This window comes from Streptopelia decaocto (assembly GCF_964273445.1).
Source record: "Streptopelia decaocto genome assembly, chromosome: 19".
Taxonomy (NCBI): Eukaryota; Metazoa; Chordata; class Aves; order Columbiformes; family Columbidae; genus Streptopelia; species Streptopelia decaocto.
This window is the reverse complement of record NC_138674.1, coordinates 4,629,024-4,647,045: the sequence shown is the minus strand read 5'-3', so window position 1 is coordinate 4,647,045 and position 18,022 is coordinate 4,629,024. Positions and strand designations below refer to the sequence as shown.

General features: G+C 51.8%; 2 protein-coding genes across 3 annotated transcripts in view; one reads left to right on the top strand and one right to left on the bottom strand.

The window, feature by feature from the left end:
- Positions 1-18,022, bottom strand: part of RBBP5 (RB binding protein 5, histone lysine methyltransferase complex subunit) — an 87,413-nt gene that overhangs the window by 44,632 nt on the left and 24,759 nt on the right. The window contains exon 14 of one of the 2 annotated variants that reach the window (XR_014185700.1): positions 5,694-6,042. Coding sequence is in view for 1 of the 2 variants with exons in the window: in XM_082069062.1 (XP_081925188.1) it covers positions 6,008-6,042 (35 nt within the window). In the remaining variant the exon portion in view is untranslated. Of the gene's footprint in view, positions 1-3,863; positions 6,043-18,022 lie in introns of those variants that run through there. The other variant, XM_082069062.1, reaches the window with a different exon arrangement.
- On the top strand, positions 1,462-17,037 carry CNTN2 (contactin 2). The gene is made up of 22 exons (XM_082069053.1): positions 1,462-1,632; positions 6,114-6,258; positions 6,545-6,720; positions 7,053-7,148; positions 7,442-7,651; positions 8,217-8,316; positions 8,524-8,699; positions 9,357-9,493; positions 10,013-10,142; positions 11,017-11,167; positions 11,420-11,547; positions 11,912-12,087; positions 12,227-12,347; positions 12,642-12,800; positions 12,925-13,074; positions 13,785-13,855; positions 14,050-14,284; positions 14,671-14,786; positions 15,127-15,313; positions 15,675-15,787; positions 15,874-16,042; positions 16,738-17,037. Exons 1-22 carry the CDS (start codon positions 1,578-1,580, stop codon positions 16,845-16,847), a joined length of 3,111 nt encoding a protein of 1,036 aa, XP_081925179.1. The 5' UTR covers positions 1,462-1,577; the 3' UTR covers positions 16,848-17,037.

The window sequence follows — 18,022 nt, the reverse complement described above, 5'->3', positions numbered from 1 at the left end:
GTCGATGTGTCTCACACCCTTCGCTGCTTTGTCCCCAAATTGCCTGTTTGTGACACGGCTTGGCTGGGCACTGCTATTTCCTTCCTTCCCCAGCCACACAGTGCAATTAAGCACCAGCCTCATTTAGGGGCCTGACTCAAAGAATATTTAACGAGGGTATGAGCTCGCTAAGGGCAGGCAGGCTGGCCTCTGCTCTGCGCTGGGATCCAGCCCTCTGAGCCCAGCAAGATAAAAACCAGGGAGGATTTGGGATGGGGTCCCCTCCCTTTCAAGTGTCAGGAGCACAATCTCCTTTTTGCAGTGAGGACACAGGGGCCAGGTGGCTGTTCCCCCAGCCAGGCGCCCCGGGACGCAAACACGGGACTATCGCTGTTTGCTCAGGTGCTGCTGTTAATGAGCGGGGGCGGTGGATTTTTAAAGCAGCGATGTGTGGGGGGCTGCATCCCATGGGGTAGAAAGCTAATCCCTGCTCGGACAAGCTCGGGAGCCGGCTCGGGCGGACAGATGGGCAGGGACGGGAGCGGCAGCAGCACCAGCTGGAGCAGAGGGAGAAGCGGCGCTCGCAGCCCGGCTCTTGGCAGCATCTTCAGCAGCAGCTCCCTGGGGCGCGAGTTCAGGAGAGCGCCGGGGTACGTGAGGCTCTGTCGGGCTGTGAGGCTCCTCGATGCATTGTTTCAAAAGCGCCTGTTAATAAAAAGGGGGAAAAACCCCAGCCCAACATCCCCGTTGGAGACAGATGAGGCGCGTGTGCTGCGGCGGGTCCTGCGGTGGGTTTAGGCAGGAGAGCGCAGGGTCTGCACAAACCGTCCTGTGTTTGCTTTCGGTTTGGTTTCTTTTCGAGAGAACTTGGAAGTCAGGAGCCTGGGGAGGAGGCTGGAAAACAACTGCTCCACCTACTAATGTGTCTCACGGCATCAGGAAATGCCTCTGCACTTTGTTACCTCTTGATTAGCTATTCGAACGCATTAAACTTGGAAGAAAAGCAGGAGATGTCCCAGCAGGTTGCAGCGCAGACCTCCCTGAGCAGCCACTTTCCCGGCCAACGTGAGCTCCCCGTGTGGACGCTCAGCAGCCGGGGTGCGGCGCACGGTGACAACTGCGTCCCCAACCTCTCCAGAACGAGACTTGGGGCTGGCACAACACCCAGAGCCACCCACTGCCTGCCCGAAGAGCTAAAGATGCCTTTTGCACAAAATAACAGCAAGAAAGTCTTTATTCCTCTTTCCCCTTCCCCAATATCCCTCGTGTGCTTCTGGCTTTGCATATTTTTAATAAAATAACGCTACGAAGGAAGCGTTATTTTTTAGAGGGAGGAAGAACAGCAGATAGTAGGGGAGGAGGAACGATTTCCCAACCAGATCTGTCACGTCAGGAAGAAAACCAGCTCCCTCCCAGCCCTGTGTGCCCAGCTGGATGTTTGCTCCCCAGTGACTCTTGTCCCGGGCCCGTGGCCAGCGGGGACGCGCAGCTGGACGCCGGAGCTGGGGAATCGCTGCAGATAACACCAACCTCTGTGTCTCTCGCAGGGCCGCTGTCCCCACGCACCCGCCCAGGTGTGAGCCGGCCGGAGGCGCAGGATGGCAGGAGCCGCTGGATTTGTCCGCACGTCCCTCGCTGTTGTCACCTTGCTGGGTAAGAGCAGCTCCTGGTCCATTGGGTGCGAGGGTTTCCATGAGTCGCAGCCCCTTGTGCGCTGCAGCGATGCTGAAGCCCAGTTCTCCCAGGGGGGTTTATGCAGCCAGGGATGTGTCTGCGCTGTGCCAAACTTCCCTGGGTACCGCTTGAGACTGGGAACAGGAACAATTGACAGACACATCTCCCCCTTTCGAAATTCAAGTTAAGTGAGATGCAGGAGATCATAGAATCATTTTGGTTGGAAAGCCCTTCAAGACCATAAAGTCCAACAGTTCCCCCACCCCTGGCACTGCCCCATGTCCTGAGAACCTCATGTCCGTCTGTCCAACCCTCCAGGGATGGTGACTCCAGCACTGCCCTGGGCAGCCTGTTCCAATGCCCCACAGCCCTTTGGGGAAGAAATTGTTCCCCAGATCCAACCTCAACCTCCCCTGGCGCAACTTGAGGCCGTTTCCTCTCATCCTATCGCTTGCGAGCATCATCCCTAAATGAACCCCAAGCAGTACTAAATCACAGGCACCCAGTGCCCCAGGCTCGCCCTGGCCTCGGCACAGGGAGGAATTTCACCCTTGGATTCGCTCAGCGTGAATCCGCTTCCCCTCCTGGTTTTTCTAGGGATTCCTTTTTGGCCATACCCTGAGTGCAAAGATTCCCCCGTTCATCGGGGATCATTTCTGGATCTCAGGGAGTCTCAGCCTGCACCCAGAAGGTCCCTTTTCAGCAGGGAGACGTTTCATTTCAGACAACTGAGAATTCGATAATGTCTTCAAGGTAATTCATCATCCCAGGCAGAGCCTGCTCGCCTGTCCTTATAAATATCTAATTACATTTTAATGTTCTCCGGGTCCCCGAGGAGGCGGAGGGAGGGGTGGCCGCCCTAGATCGGGAGGCAATTAGCCCGTTTGGAAATTGGTCTGACCCAAATCTGGTAGAGGCAGCAAGATGGAGTTGGCCTCTCCCATTAACCAGCTGAGATCGTGCGACTTGCTCCCCGTCCAAGCTGAGCCCACCGACAAAACACCAACTCGCTGTTGAGCCCGTGAGCGTTATTTTCTCTTGACCTTTGGCTGCTGATGCAATGGATCTCAGGAGCCAGCTGGGACAGAGAAATTCTCACTGGGAACACGAGCGAGGAGCCAGGGATACATAAAATAAAGTCATTTAGAGATGAGGTTGGAGGAAAGAATCCAGAGGGGGTGACGAGCCGAAGCCTCCAGGTCTGGGCTGTCACTCCAGCCCTGGGACGCGGGGTTGGCAATGTCACCCGCAGCAGTATGTGGAGGTTTAAAGCTTATGGAGTGCGCAGAGAAGACTCTCTAATGAACAAAGCTGTCAGGAAAAGCCTCCAAATTTCCCTTGAATTTCTTCATTCAGCAAAAGCCACAAAAAATCTTGAAGTCTAAGGCAAGCCAAAGCGCCGTCCCTTTGTTCCTCAGAAAGCATCTCGTTAAAAATAACTCTCTGTTCCTCAGAGAGCTGTTCTTTAAAAATAACCGCTTTGATTTTGTGCACGTGCGCGTTCAGATTTCCTATAAAACCAATTAATCGCCCGTTTCCCTCATGCGCCGAAGCTTCGGGCTGTGGTCAGTGCTCCGGAGCTCTGGCTGCGCTCAATAAAAGGATCATAAACTGGAATAGAGCCTGGAAAACGTTCAGCTGCGACATTTCTCGTTCCTGGCCCGCAAAGCGAGCGCGGAGCTCAGCACAAAGGGACCGGCCTCCCGCACACCTGGGCTCTCCAGGGCTCGTTTGCAGCATTTTCCAAACGCTCCTGAGAATACAAAAGGCAGGAAGGGGCTGGTGCCGCTGCCGCCTCCCCACGGTGCCAAAGGAGAGAAGGTTTTTGTCTATTCCAGCAATATTCGGTATAAAGTTTGCGATTTTTTTATACTCACAGAGTCCTTGGTGACATATTTCAGGATACAGTATCTTACTCTCCCAAACAACAGCACAAGTCACACGGAAACATTCAAGCGTTTCTGCAGCTGTTCCTCCAAATCTTAATATTCAAATGTTCCACTTTCACCTCCTCCTATTTATTTTGGTGTTAATTTTTTTTTGGTTTTCCTAATAATGAATATTCTAGCCAGATGTACCGGTATATTTAGCACAATATCTGCTCATCGAGCTGGATTTAACACAGAACAGGCTGCATCAGGCATGCCCAGCTCTGAGCCCATCACTCTGCTTCTCACAAATATGACTTGCAGGCTTGACGACCTTTATTTTGTCTTTGTCTTTCCCTGCTACCCAAATGATAAGAGCCCAAGGAAGGGACGTGTTTTGGTGACATTAAAAGTGAGAGCTCTGGGGTGACAGAAGCAGTCGGACAATGTCTCAGGGGTGCTGAGATTTCCTGCCCGGCTTTGCTCTCAGTTCTTACTTCTAACCATATCCCGAAATTGTAATCGCTTAATTATTGCTTTAATCTAACACTTGTTTTGCTTAATGAGTGAGATCCAGGCATTTCACGCCCAACACCAACCAGACACCTTGGAACTGTAGATAAAAGCTCGTCCGAACTTCTGGCATTGATCACATTTGAGAAAATCAATGCTTAACAATTGCGGTCCATAACTTTGGCAGAGAAAAGGCGACAGCAGTGGGTAGCGATGGGGTGCAGGCTCCGGGTGAATCAGAATTAGCGCAATTTGGCTTGATTGGGAAGGAGCATCCCATGAGAAAAGGCATGCATGGGACCGTTAACAATATATATTTTATTTGATAAATAAATATATTTACCATATGCTACCTATTAATCTCAAAATGTAAAGCTGTTAAACCTCAATCTGTTCACTACCATCTATCAGAACACAATTAACACACGACTTTCTTATGAATTCTCCACTAACTCATGATTATTTGACCTGCCGGTCAGCCGAGTTATTTCCAGCTGAGACATTGCTGCCCCAACCCAGGGAAGATTTCCAGCTCCTCCTTTGTGAATACAACTAATCTAGAAGGAAAACGGCACCTACGTTGATGCGGAGGGAATAAAACCCCCAAATGCTGCTTTTCGCTTATTCTTAAGTATCAGGCAGAGGCCACAGTCTGTTTTCTGGTGGGACACCAGGGGCCATCAGGCTCCCGCCTGCACGTGGCTCCTTTGCAGCAGCAACTCCAGAGCCCAGCGCTGGGTAATTGGCTGATGCTCGGACACAAGGAGCAGCCGACAGCTGCTCCGAACCCCTGGAGCCAATTAGCAGAGCCCCTTCTCCCATCTCCCCCTCATCTCCCCCTCATCTCCGCATGCAAGAGCAGCCGGAACATGAGAGAAACCCCAGGAGCTGCAGGTAAAGAGCTGCTTCCCCCAGCCCGGCAGAGCCGAGCTGCCCGTTCCCTGCTGGAAGTTACTCTTGCATAAAACATCACACTTACTGGAGTCACTTAATTTAAGTAGTGACCATGCTGTGTACGGTAGGGAAGGAGACAGATTGCTGGTTGGCATGGCGGTTTTAAGACGGTTATTAATTCAATTACAAAGCAGGGGAGGATCCTGGGGGTGGCTGAGCATCACCGAGCACCCTGCCTTGAGGTGGCTCCGTCCCTGCTTGGGGACAGAACAGACTTGCCGGTGAGCGTTATCCCGCCAGCCGCTTCTGCATGGGAGAGATTTCCAGGCAGCTTCTGCTTTGTTCTCATTTATTTGCGCTGCCATTTCCACAAAGCCCATGTGGAAGGGGGTCTGCGAGCATTCTGCCGTTTATCTGAGACACAGAGTTGCTGCGGACAGCTGGCACTTGCCAGCAGAACATCGTCAGCACGCCAAAGGTTGGCCCAGGTACAGCATAGGAGAACGGAGGGACTTCTTATGTTCCTCTTCTGCCTACACCTGAGCTGGACTCAGGACAGCAAGAACAAAATCAAACCCACGTCTGAGCACTAGAAAGCTTCGAGCTCATCCTGCGAGTTCAAAAGCAGAGCTGATACCGCAGTGGTGGTTCACACACCAGCAAACAGCAGGTTGGAGCCATCAAGAGCTGACGATGTTGCAGACAAAGGGATGGAGGGACCTGCCAGGTGTGGGCAGGGAGGCAGCAGCAGAGCTGAGAACTTACTGTGGAGATCCAGGTTCTCCTCTCTTATCCCGCAGAGGACTTGGGAGGACCCAACCAGCCGAAGTTTGTACGACAACCAGCTCATTCCCGCTGCCAGAAGGGCACCAAGGGGTTCCCAGCTCCGGTCCCGTCTGTGCGTGGCTTTCCAAGTGTCAGCGCTCCTTCATCTACACGTCTTGAAGCACGTCTGGTCCTCCTGGCGTGGCAGGGATGGTGCGAGATGCTCAGCGGGAAACGCACGTTCTCTGCCCAAAGCCACGGATGGGGTTGGGCTGTGGTGACAGATGGTTGTGGTTTTCACGTTGCTCCTTCTTTTATTCTAGATGCAGTTCTGATGCTGCCACACACCCTACAAAATGTAAAAAATGAGAAATTGTAGAAAAAGCTAAATGGAGCCAGCAGGTTTTCCCTCTCTTGCAGTTTGGTGCCGAGCCCAGAGCAGCACCAGGAGCTACGGGCCGGTGTTTGAGGAGCAGCCCGTCCACACTCTGTTCCCTGAAGGCTCAGCAGAAGAGAAGGTCACGTTGACGTGCCGAGCTCGGGCCAGCCCTCCCGCGACCTACAGGTGAGCTCACCCGCTGCCCCCTCCGTACCCCCTCCAACCAGCAAGAACTTTGCTTTCCGTTCTCCGCTTTTTATATAAAGAAAATCACTAACGTGAGAATCAGCCTCCTCGTCTCCATGGGATGTACAATCCCACCCAGGCTGTGGACCAGAGACCTAACACCATCTAAACATAAACCTAAACCTAACACAGATCCCACAGCTGGGTAAAATGCCAAGCACAGGCACAAGGCACCACGGAGCTGCCGTATTTACCCCTCTCACGTCTCTCCGCACGCTGTCGGCAGGTGGAAGATGAACGGCACGGAGCTCAAGATGGAGCCGGATTCCCGTTACAGGCTGGTCGCAGGTGACTTAGTGATAAGCAACCCGGTGAAAGCCAAGGACACCGGCTCCTACCAATGCGTGGCGTCTAATTCCAGGGGCACGGTGGTGAGCAGGGAAGCCTCCCTCCGCTTTGGCTGTAAGTTTGTCTCCATAAGGTAAACGAAAGGCAGCCGCAGTTACGCTGGGGATAAACTGAACCCCCCTGCTCGTGTTAATTAAAGTTGGAGAGAAGCTCTCCGGTGCATGGAGAGCATCACGTGGAGAAATCCCGTGGAGAAATCCCCTGGCGCTTTCCATTAACATGGAGGTGCAGCCGAAATCTCGTGCACAATGGAGAAAGTCAGTAATGTTTTCAGATCTCCCTCTGTACAACCACTGAGAACACCGGCCTGTGGAGGGGGAGATAAAACGCAGTCATTCCCCCACGCTGATTTCTTCCCGCATGGAGGTTTCACTCTGCGTGTTTAGTTTTGCAGGAGTTCTCCGCGGAAGAGCGAGACCCCGTGAAGATCACGGAAGGCTGGGGGGTGATGTTCGCCTGCAGCCCTCCTCCCCACTACCCAGGTAAGGGTCGGCATTCCAGGGATGGGCAGCACTGCTGGCGCCGGGCGGAGAGATACAAGGGATTCCCAGATGTGTGAATCACTCCCTGCTTTTCTTTGGGAATTTTAGGGAAGCAGATCTGTTGTTAATTCAAGCTGCAAAACAGAGACAGGACTTTGCACGTGGAGCAAACAAGTTCCACCCAAGGACCAATTCCAGCTTAGGCTGGTCTAGAAGACAGCCTGCTGGGTTTAGTCCCACCTGAGAGGACACCGGCGACTTGTGCAGTGTGTTCCTTTTTCTCTTCCCCACAGGCTTATCCTATCGCTGGCTCCTGAATGAGTTTCCCAATTTCATCCCGGCTGATGGAAGGCGTTTCGTCTCTCAGACCACGGGAAACCTTTACATTGCCAAAACAGAGGCTTCCGACCTGGGGAACTATTCGTGCTTTGCCACCAGCCACATCGACTTCATCACCAAGAGCGTTTTCAGCAAGTTCTCCCGGCTCAGCCTCGCTGCAGAGGGTCAGTGCTCGTGGATTAGCACACGGGGACTGGGCAAAATGCAAAATGAACAAGCCAGAGCAGAGCACTCGGGCTCCACAGGACTCCAGCACTGCATAAATCACCCACCGGCCGCTCCGGGGAGCTTAAGAGCTTCCAAAGATATGAATTGGCTGGAAGCTGGGGAAGCAGCCCTTGCTCCAGGCTGTGCTGCTCGTGCAGCTGCAAACCCCATCGTGGGGATTCTCTGCTTGTGTGACACAACACAAGGTGCAGTAGGATCATACAGCCCCAAAACTACTCTGCTCTGCCTTTGGTGACCTTGCAGAAGCGCAGCTAAACATACTTCTTGGGCAAAGGGAGTTAAGCAGGTAGAAAATGAAGGAGAAATAGTCCTGAGATGTTGTAAAGAGGTTTTTTAGAGCTGCTTTAAAAAGAAAATGAAACCTCGCCTCTGCTCCCTTATCCACATGCATAAAGGTGTTGAAAAGCAGTGTAACCTTGCGGGTACCTCTGCCCTTTAAGACCCAACATGTGCCATTTTAAAGCCATCTGCAACTCCTCAACAGCGCTTTCCTTTTCACAGATGCCAGGCAGTACGCACCCAGCATAAAAGCCAGGTTTCCTGCCGACACCTACGCTCTGGCCGGGCAGATGGTGACTTTGGAGTGTTTCGCCTTTGGAAAGTGAGTGCAGCATCTGCGGCGCTTGGAACGGGGAGGGCAGCGCAGAACCCGCAGCTTGCGCAACCCCCTCTACAACCCAGAGATGGAGGGGGAACAGGAGGAGGGAGGAGCTGGCTAAAGCCACCTGTCCTGCTGGGACCCGAGGGGTTAAACGGGGACTGAGCGACACCGCGAGAGCTGTCCTTCACCAGATTTACTTTTCCACAGCCCTGTTCCTCGAATAAAGTGGAGGAAGCTGGACGGCTCGCAGTCCTCCAAGTGGATCGGCAGCGAGCCCCTCCTGCAGATCCAGGATGTCGGCTTTGAGGATGAAGGAACCTACGAGTGTGAGGCTGAGAACATCAAAGGGAGAGACACCTACCAGGGCCGCATCATCATTCAAGGTAACGCATCTAAACGCACACCTGGCAAGACGCTTCAGGCAACAGACTGAGCTTTTGGGAGTGAAACCACCACCTCTGATCCTGCCTCAGATCAGCCCCAATTAAACCTATTGCAAAGCCCTAACACAGTCCTGCAGAGATCACTGATGTCTTTCCACTTTTAGGCTATTGCAAAGAGAGAGAGAGACCTAATTTGCTCTAAAACAATTCTATCTAAAATGAGGTAACCAGGGATGGAACTGTAGTGGTAAAAATCAGGCTTAGCTGTCAACTAAGATCCTCGCCAAGCCTGGGGTACTTCCACAAGGGTTAATACTTGGAGCTATTAATCAGATGTAGGCAAGCTACAAAACCTGTTTCTCTCCGGTTGAACTCATTTTTTCCTGAAGCTCAGGAACGACTGTATTTATTCTTAAGGAGAGAAACCATAACGTTCTTCCCTCAGGTCTGGATTGTGCCGTAGTTTTGTGCAGTCCACAGGCACAGCTGCAGCCAGACCCACAGAGGCTGGCAAAAGGCTGTCGCTCTGCTGAAACACGCGGTGACAAACAAACCCACCAGCAGAAGTGACACCGCGAGCATCCTTCTGCCCGCCTGGCACGACGAACCTCTCACCTGATCTCTCTGGCTCTGCCGACCTCTCTTGCTCCCTTGCAGCTCAGCCGGAGTGGCTGAAGGTGATCACGGACACGGAGGCCGACATCGGGTCCGACCTGCGCTGGAGCTGCGCGGCCGCCGGCAAACCCAGGCCCGCGGTGCGGTGGCTCCGGGATGGGCAACCGCTGACCTCCCAGGTACCGGCGCGGGTCCGACAGCCAGAGCAGCTCAGCCAGTCGCACAGAAGAACGCGCAGCGCTGAACCAGGCTTAGAGCCTTCCCCTGCCTCGCTGCAAGCGCATCACAGCCCTGTTTTTATCACCCCACATCCCTGTTCCATGTGCCCCCCATGAGGCTGCAAAGCGATGTCCTTACCGACAGCAAGGGCCTTCTCCCGTCACTGCCATCCCAGCCATTGCTTCACGCAGCTACAGAAACTCACGGCCAGTTATCAGGGCACATAAACAGCTCCTTGTCCCCGTCTTTGTGTGACCTGCACGCTGCTGCTCTCAGGAGCCTCAGCAAACAGAGCACGGCAATGGGAGGTAGCGATCGGACACACATTAAAAAAAGGGTCCTGCGTTTTCTCCCATGGAAAACCAGGCTGGCTTCGAACTGGCAAAGAGTCTGCAATGCAACTCAACCCTGCACACGTGAGGCTTGAGTTCCATTTCTTGTTTTACTCATCTAATGGGTTCATCCTCTTGTTTGCGCAGAACCGCATCGAAGTGAGCGGTGGAGAGCTGAGATTTTCCAAGCTAGTCCTGGAGGACTCTGGCATGTATCAGTGTGTGGCTGAGAACAAGCATGGCACAGTATATGCAAGTGCTGAATTAACAGTGCAAGGTAATTTCTCATTTCCCAGTGCTCTGGGTTTCAATGGGACACTGAAGCATTTTAGATCTCTTCCTAATATCTTATACTTGCAATCTCAGAGTAAGACAAGAGCAGACAAAAACTGCTTCACTCACCATTGAAATATAGTTACTGGTTCAACACGACACTCTACAACCCTTTAAAATTTAAAGCTTGTGTCAATTCAGTAATGCTGAGAGAGAACAAGGACATCTGCTTAGCTACAGAAAGCGTAGAGGACACACGGCAGCGCTATGAGCTCCCTCCCACTACCCAGCTTTCCTCTTTTTTGGAGGAAAGAGGTGAAAGAAAAGAGTTCGGTGTCCACTCAGCCTCCTTTGATGGATGGCGACTGGAACTGGACTGACGCCAAACTTGTTCCACATTTGTCTCAAAGCTTTATCTCCTTGCGGGAGATGCCAGAGATAAACTGAAGGCCCTAAACTGTTCACCATTAACACTCTTGCAATGCGTGAGGGCAACAGACAAAACCCAATCCTACCTCTGCGATTCCAGGCAGAGTTTTGGGCAAGCTGGATGTCTGCGTTGGCTTGGTCGGGATATTGAATAGAATATCCTCTACATTTTCAAAAGCAGCTGTTCTTGTGTCTCTCCAAGACCTTGCACTTGTTAGGGTCATATCGCCATCGCTCAGTACAACCCGTGTCACGTATCCCCTGCCCCGGCAGGCGCCAGAAACCACCACGGCAGAGGGACCGCTCCATCCCGCTCACCAGATATTGCCATGCTTCTCTTACCGAGCCGCCTAACAACAAATCAACACCCAGTTAGGTGGCAGCTCAAATACTCACATAGCAAGGTTTTCTAATCATTCCTTAATCATCTTTTTTTCCCCCCGCTGTAGCCTTAGCACCAGATTTTAGACTAAACCCAGTGAAGCGGCTGATACCCGCAGCCCGAAGCGGGAAGGTCATCATCCCGTGCCAACCGCGAGCCGCACCGAAAGCCACCGTGCTCTGGACCAAAGGGACTGAACTTCTGACCAACAGTAGCAGGTAGCAGCACAGAGTCAGCTTCCACTTAGAAACTACCGCTAAAATCACATTTGTTTTCTTGCCAGAAGACTGGACTTGATGACTCAAGTGTGCTGCAGCATCCTTGAACATAAACACTTTGTTATTCCTCTTGTTTCTTCTTTAGAAAACTCCTACGTAATATTTTTGCAGTTCTGTCTTTATCAGCAAGTGCTCATGTACAGAGCAAACAGATATTTTAACCTTCCTCTTGTGTGGTTCTTCTTTTACCAGGGTGACTATTACCACAGATGGCACCTTGATCCTCCAGAATATCAGCAAATCCGACGAGGGGAAGTATACCTGCTTTGCTGAGAATTTCATGGGCAAAGCCAACAGCACGGGAATCCTCTCCGTTCGAGGTAGAGATGTTTGCCTTGATTTGGGGTCAGTCGAGCAAGAAACATCTAAGAATGTGATGTGATGTTGCTCCTCTCCTTATACTCCCAAAACTCAATGCAATACTCAGGGAGTTAAAGACATTTCAGCATGTGGAGTAACAAATCTTATGCCTGACCCACTAAATCATACCCACCATCCTTGGGAAATGCATTTACATTTTGTAACCACTGTAATCCTTCATCTTCCTCCTGTACAACTACAGCTGTTAGAGAGGGATGACAATGAGTTGGCAAGTGTCAGCTGATTTGGATGCTCTGCAGCATTAACACACACCCGGTACACAGATATTTGCAGCTACCAGCCCTCCCTGCTCTTTCTCTGCAGATGCCACCAAAATCACGTTGGCACCATCTAGTGCCGATATCAACGTCGGTGAAAACCTCACTCTGCAATGTCACGCGTCCCACGATCCGACTATGGACCTGACCTTCACCTGGTCACTGGATGATTTCCCCATTGACTTCGACAAGACTGAGGGGCACTACCGGCGAGCCAGTGCGGTGAGTAGAAAGGGTAATTACACCCCACCGAAAAAAGACAGAAAACGAACACCAGCCTTTTTGTTTGCGCGTTGAACACTGGATTGTGATCAGGGACATTCAAATGCTCTCCCCACTGTCTTTTCTCTTCCCCATGCAGAAGGAAGCTGTTGGGGACCTCAGCATCTCCAACGCGCAGCTGAAACACTCGGGGCGGTACACGTGCACAGCCCAGACCGTGGTGGACAGTGCTTCGGAGTCAGCCACGCTGACCGTCAGAGGTAATTGCTCCATTGGAACGTCCCCTGCTCCTTACAAGCCCAAAATAATTGCACGGTCCTTGCAAGGGATCAGCTCGCTCTTCCCTTGCGACCAGCTCACCATCGGCAACCTCACCATCTAACGTTTGAACTGGATGGGAAAGGCTTTAAAAGAGGCCAAAATTGGAGGGGAGGCTTCCCAGCCTCCAGAAAAGAAATGCCTGATTTTAATGGATCACTTGCATAATATAAAGAGCAATAAGCCTCCAAATGCTTCATATCAGTACCACGTCCGTCTGTCTTCCATCATCCCAGGACCTCCAGGCCCCCCCGGGGGTGTGGTGGTGAGAGACGTCGGTGACACCACCGTCCTGCTGAGCTGGAGCCGCGGCTTTGACAACCACAGCCCCATCGCCAGGTACCTCGTCGAGGCGCGGACCCTCCTCTCCAGCACATGGAAGCAAATGCGGACCAGTAAGTGTCTGGACGGCGGCGCAGCCGGTGCTGGCAGCAGAGCCCTGTGCCGAGTTCTTGCTCCGCGCTCTGCTGGCTGCCACTCGCTCTATTTGTTCTCCTCTCGTGTTATTGGATTATATAGATCCTGTAAATATTGAAGGCAACGCAGAGACAGCCCAGGTGGTGAACCTCATTCCTTGGATGGATTATGAGTTTCGGGTCTTAGCAAGTAACATTCTTGGAGTTGGGGAGCCAAGTTTACCCTCCAGCAAAATCCGTACCAAAGAAGCAGGTAGGTGTAGATACGCTGAGAGGTAAGGATGGGGATCAGAGGTACCTGTCCTGGAGGGGAAGGCTGGCCCGCAGCATGCCTTGGGCCCAAACAATTAGTCATCTCCTTTGCGATGCCATCACAAAATTTTCTGCCTTCTTGCCCATTTACATGTCAAAGACCAAGTAGGTACCAGAGCTGTCAGCTCAGTTCACCAGCATTCAATACAATGTATTAAACCATGATAAATCCTAGCTAGGGGGAAGGAATCCTAGAAAGTGGAAGGAGCCCTATTATATCACAAAGCACAACCCTGCAGAGACAAGGTAAATCTCCCAGCAAATGGCTGTGAATGTTCATTCCGTCTTCTTCTGCTTGAACGTGCAAGCAGAAGGGACATAAGAACAGCAGAACTGCTTTCCCCACACCCAGTGCATATTAACTCCTTCCTAATAAAAGCTCTCCTCCATCTCCCTGCTTTTGAGCTTGATCCTTGTCCCCTCAGAGATATGTTGCCTCCAAATCAGCTCGTGGGGCACCAGTCAATATCCTAGACCTGATTTTCACAAACATCTGAAATACTTAACAGCTGAAAGCACAGAGACCAGCGCTTTTATAAGAGCTGCCAAAGCCTGGCTATTCCCAGACTGCGCGGTGTCTGTGCTCATCTTCATCACCATTGCTCCTTTAACCCACCCTGTGCCGTCTGCTTTTGTTTGGGGACCCGACAGCACCTACTGTGGCACCATCTGGGCTGAGCGGAGGCGGAGGAGCTCCCAACGAGCTGATCATCAACTGGACAGTAAGTCAGCAGCACGACACCACCCTCGGATGCTGGGGGAGGGCCAGGGGAAGAAGCACATGTCATTTCTTTTGCAAAATAAGCGCCGTGATTACAATTTTGATATGCAGTTGAGACAAACACTGAGCTTAGCGCAAAGTCTTGCTCATTTGAACCGACCAAGGCTCCTCTTGCATTCTGCTCCCCCCTCACAGCCAACACTGCGGGACTATCAGAACGGAGACGGTTTTGGCTACATCTTGTCGTTCCGCAAGAAAGGCACCCAGGGGTGGCTGACGGCGCGGGTGCCGCACGCGGAATCGCTGCACTACGTCTACCGCAACGAGAGCATCGGCCCCTACACCCCCTTTGAGGTGAAGATCAAAGCGTACAACAGGAAAGGAGAGGGGCCGGAGAGCCTCACCGCCATCGTGTACTCCGCAGAAGAAGGTAAACGGGAATGGCAGCGGTTCCAAATTCACCGCGTTTTGTCCAACCAACCATGTCCTCAAGCGGCTCCCTGCAGAGCTCTGTCTGTGGGAGCTGAGGGATAGGTTTCCTTTACTCAAAGAGCAGCTGAGAGTGATTTCAGAATAACATTTATCTTCTACTTCAAATACACAGAGAGATGTTTCCCTAAGCCCATTCGTGACCGTGCACCGAGCAGCACGCAGCTGTGGCCCTGCTCGTCCTGCTAAATCCCTAAATCCCTTCCCCTCGCTTTGCTCCGTACGCACAACACCAGCTGGCTGCCTGCACGGTGACGCTGCTGCAGAAGGACCCTCCATTTCAGGGCCGGGAAAAAGGATTTTATTCCCTTTTGTTGCGTTTTTCAGAACCCAAAGTGGCTCCTTTCAGAGTTACAGCCAAGGCTGTTCTGTCCTCGGAAATGGACGTGTCCTGGGAGCCCGTTGAGCAGGGAGACATGACCGGAGTGCTGTCGGGCTACGAGGTACGAGCCTGCGGTGGGAACGCGAGATCCTGAAACTGAGACTGGAAAGCCCAGCAAAGAAAATTCCCCCAGGCTAAGCGAGGTGAAAGGAAACAGCATTTTGTTTCCAAAGATAATTAATGGACAGCACGAGGCTCTAATGGGGCCGGTACTACTGTTCACAAGGCATTAGTAAAAAACATCCTTTTTTCCATACAGGCTGTAACCTTATTCCTGGGCACACGCTGAGCAAAATGCACAGGAACAAAAAATAAAGGGTCTTCAGTGCTGACCACAGATAGGGCTGGTATCTACAGATGTCTCGATCCTTACTAAACCCATCACGCTCTTTTCTATTTAGATCCGGTACTGGAAGGACGGTGATAAAGAGGAGGCAGCTGACAGAGTGAGAACAGCGGGGCTGGTCACGTCGGCTCACGTCACAGGCCTAAACCCCAACACAAAATACCACGTGTCAGTCCGAGCTTATAACCGGGCTGGAACCGGCCCCCCCAGTCCCTCCACCAACATCACGACAACAAAACCACGTGAGTGAGCCCTGACCAGCTCCGTTCTGCTTCTTCTGCTCCCTGGGGCTGCTCATTCCTCCACAGGGTCCCCAACGATCAGCTGATGAGCTTTTTTATCCTGGTGCTTTAAGGCAATTTAAATAGTCCATAAAACAGTGCCCTGAATTTCCTCAGGTCAGTCTTGTGGTCTGTGTATCGCTTATCCTAGGATATCTGTGTCCAGAGTAATGTTTGCTGGGATGTTCCTCTTTAAACCAACCATAGTGGTGCCACCAGCCACGCCAACTAGTTGTAGAGTCTCAGGAGTGGGTTGTAACCAGCACAACCTTCTCATCGGCCGCTGACTTACTGAATCTCTGTCTTTTTCTGTATCTCTTAGCACCAAAGAGGCCGCCTGGCAACATCTCCTGGACTTTTTCTGGGTCTACAGTCACCATCAAGTGGGACCCGGTGGTGGCGAAGGCAGACGAGTCTGCAGTTACGGGGTACAAGGTACAGGCAGCACGTAGCTGGCTTTGTTACAGGTGACGCTGAGGAAATCGCGGTGGACATAAACTCAAACTTGCCTCTTCCAACAGATGCTTTACAGGCAGGATTCCCACTCTGCTCCCACCCTATACCTGGCCAGCAAGAGCCGGATCGACATCCCTGTCCCTGAAGATTTCACTCACGCCTTCGTACAGATCAGGGTGACGGGCCCCGGGGGAGATGGAATCCCAGCAGAAGTTCACATCCTCCGAAACAGTGGTACGTACGCTCCTCTGACTCCACACGCTCCGTGCGCAAACCCCCATTTAGAGCGTGTTTCACAGAGCACTGGAAAACGAGCTCAGAGAGAGGAGTTAATCTGCAGGACTATTTGCTACCACGGTTCTTTGATAAGCAGTGATTTTAGTCATCCCCCTCCCCTGCCCGGCTACAGCACAGCATAGTAACAATAAATGCTATTATGTCTTAAAATCCCACTCTCCCTTCCAGGAACACATGGGAACATCCTAGCCCAGTGGTTTAGGTTGAGAATTGGTCTTTGGCTCCCTTGTGCTGTTTGCTCAAAGGACCTTCTGATGATTCCCCTCCAGCAGCTGACCTCTCCCCAGACCCCGAGCAACCTCTCGCTCTAGCCTGATCCCAGCTTTATTATTTGCAGCTAAAGCCCTCGAGGCCCCACATAAGCCCGACTTACATTCACTAAGAGTAAAATTCTGTGTTTGTGCGGCCCCGATCCCAACGCCAGCAAGTCCCCTTGATTCAGGGGGGAAGTGCTCAGGTCCCACCTCCAAATTCTTGTTTCAAAGAAACGTTCCCGGGATGTTCCTCAGCGCCAACCACAACACGAGCAACGCAGCACCCCAGAACTAACATTTCACCCACTCTTTCCTCAAGACGCCAGGTTGTGTCCGTGCAACGAGGCGGTTGCTCCTTCCTCCTCCCCTTTCTTTCAGGGACCAGTATGATGGTGGAAGACTCTGTGACGAGGCCGGTGCCACACGCTGTCATTGTCACAACTAACTCTCTAGTCATGGTGGCCCTGATCAGCTACCTGGAGCTCTGACGGTGGCCAACGCGGCACAGGACTCCGGGACGCGCTTCCTCGAGGGACGACTCAATACTCGGCTGCTACAACCTCAAGTCTGTACCACAGCAGCACTACAGAGAAAGGATTTGACGACACTGGTTGAAGGGAGGAAGAAAGGAACAGTTTTTTGCTTTTGTTTTGGAAGAACATAAGCTTTCGTACAAGACATGGGTCTTTAACCGATTAAAGATTTTTTTAAAGAAACGAGTAAAATGAAGAAGAATTCTACGTGAATTCTGACAGCCAACTGCCCCCCCCCCCACTGTATCCAGTAGGTTTTTGCCTTATGAAGCCATTTACTAAAGTAACCAGACTGCTAAACTTGACTACTTTTTAAAAATATGTACAGTGGGGTGGGCACGGGGAGGACGGGGACTGAGGATTTCCCAGTGATCAGCATGTTCCATACCAACCCCAGTCACAGCCCATCTCCAGCACATTATAGGACAGGATTTTACCCCCCCAAATAAAATACGAGCCCAACTCTGCAGCGACCAGCCCAAGGAGATAAAGCCACACGAGAGACTGAGCTCTGTCCCATCCTGGGGACGGGTGAACACCGACTTTAGACCGTGAAAAGCTGTTTTTATGACACTGGTGTTAACTTGCAGCCCCAGCCTATTGTTTGTATCAACTGTTACGCTGTGAGGTGCAACGCTCAATGTTATCTGTAGCCCACGTGCTTTTGGGGTGTTTTTGTTATACTGTTTGCTTCTTTCCTTTTTGTTCGGGGAGGAGAAGGGGTAAGTAAAAGGGAGATACTCTTCTAGCATCAGCTGATTCAGAGAGGCAGTTCTACCTAATAATGGAGCTGTCAACATATCCCATTTCTATAGAGAGAGGGTCTTAAAGGAGGAAGAAAAAGGAATATAACATGATTTAACCAAGAACTGGAGGCTCAAGGAAGCCACCACTGGGGCAGCAAGGAAAATCTGGCCTCACTCAGGTTCATGTCTCTACACAAACAGCTCCTTGCAGCCAAAATACCAGTCACGACCCGGGGCTGCAGGACTGAGAGTCGATCAATAGATCAGTCTGGTTTGCAGGACCAAGGCTCACACAGGAGGGCTGATACCCCAAAGCTGGACGGGGATGTCAAGGTGCACCGTTAACTAAAATGATTGGGAGTGGATGTTGCATTTTAAAATCTC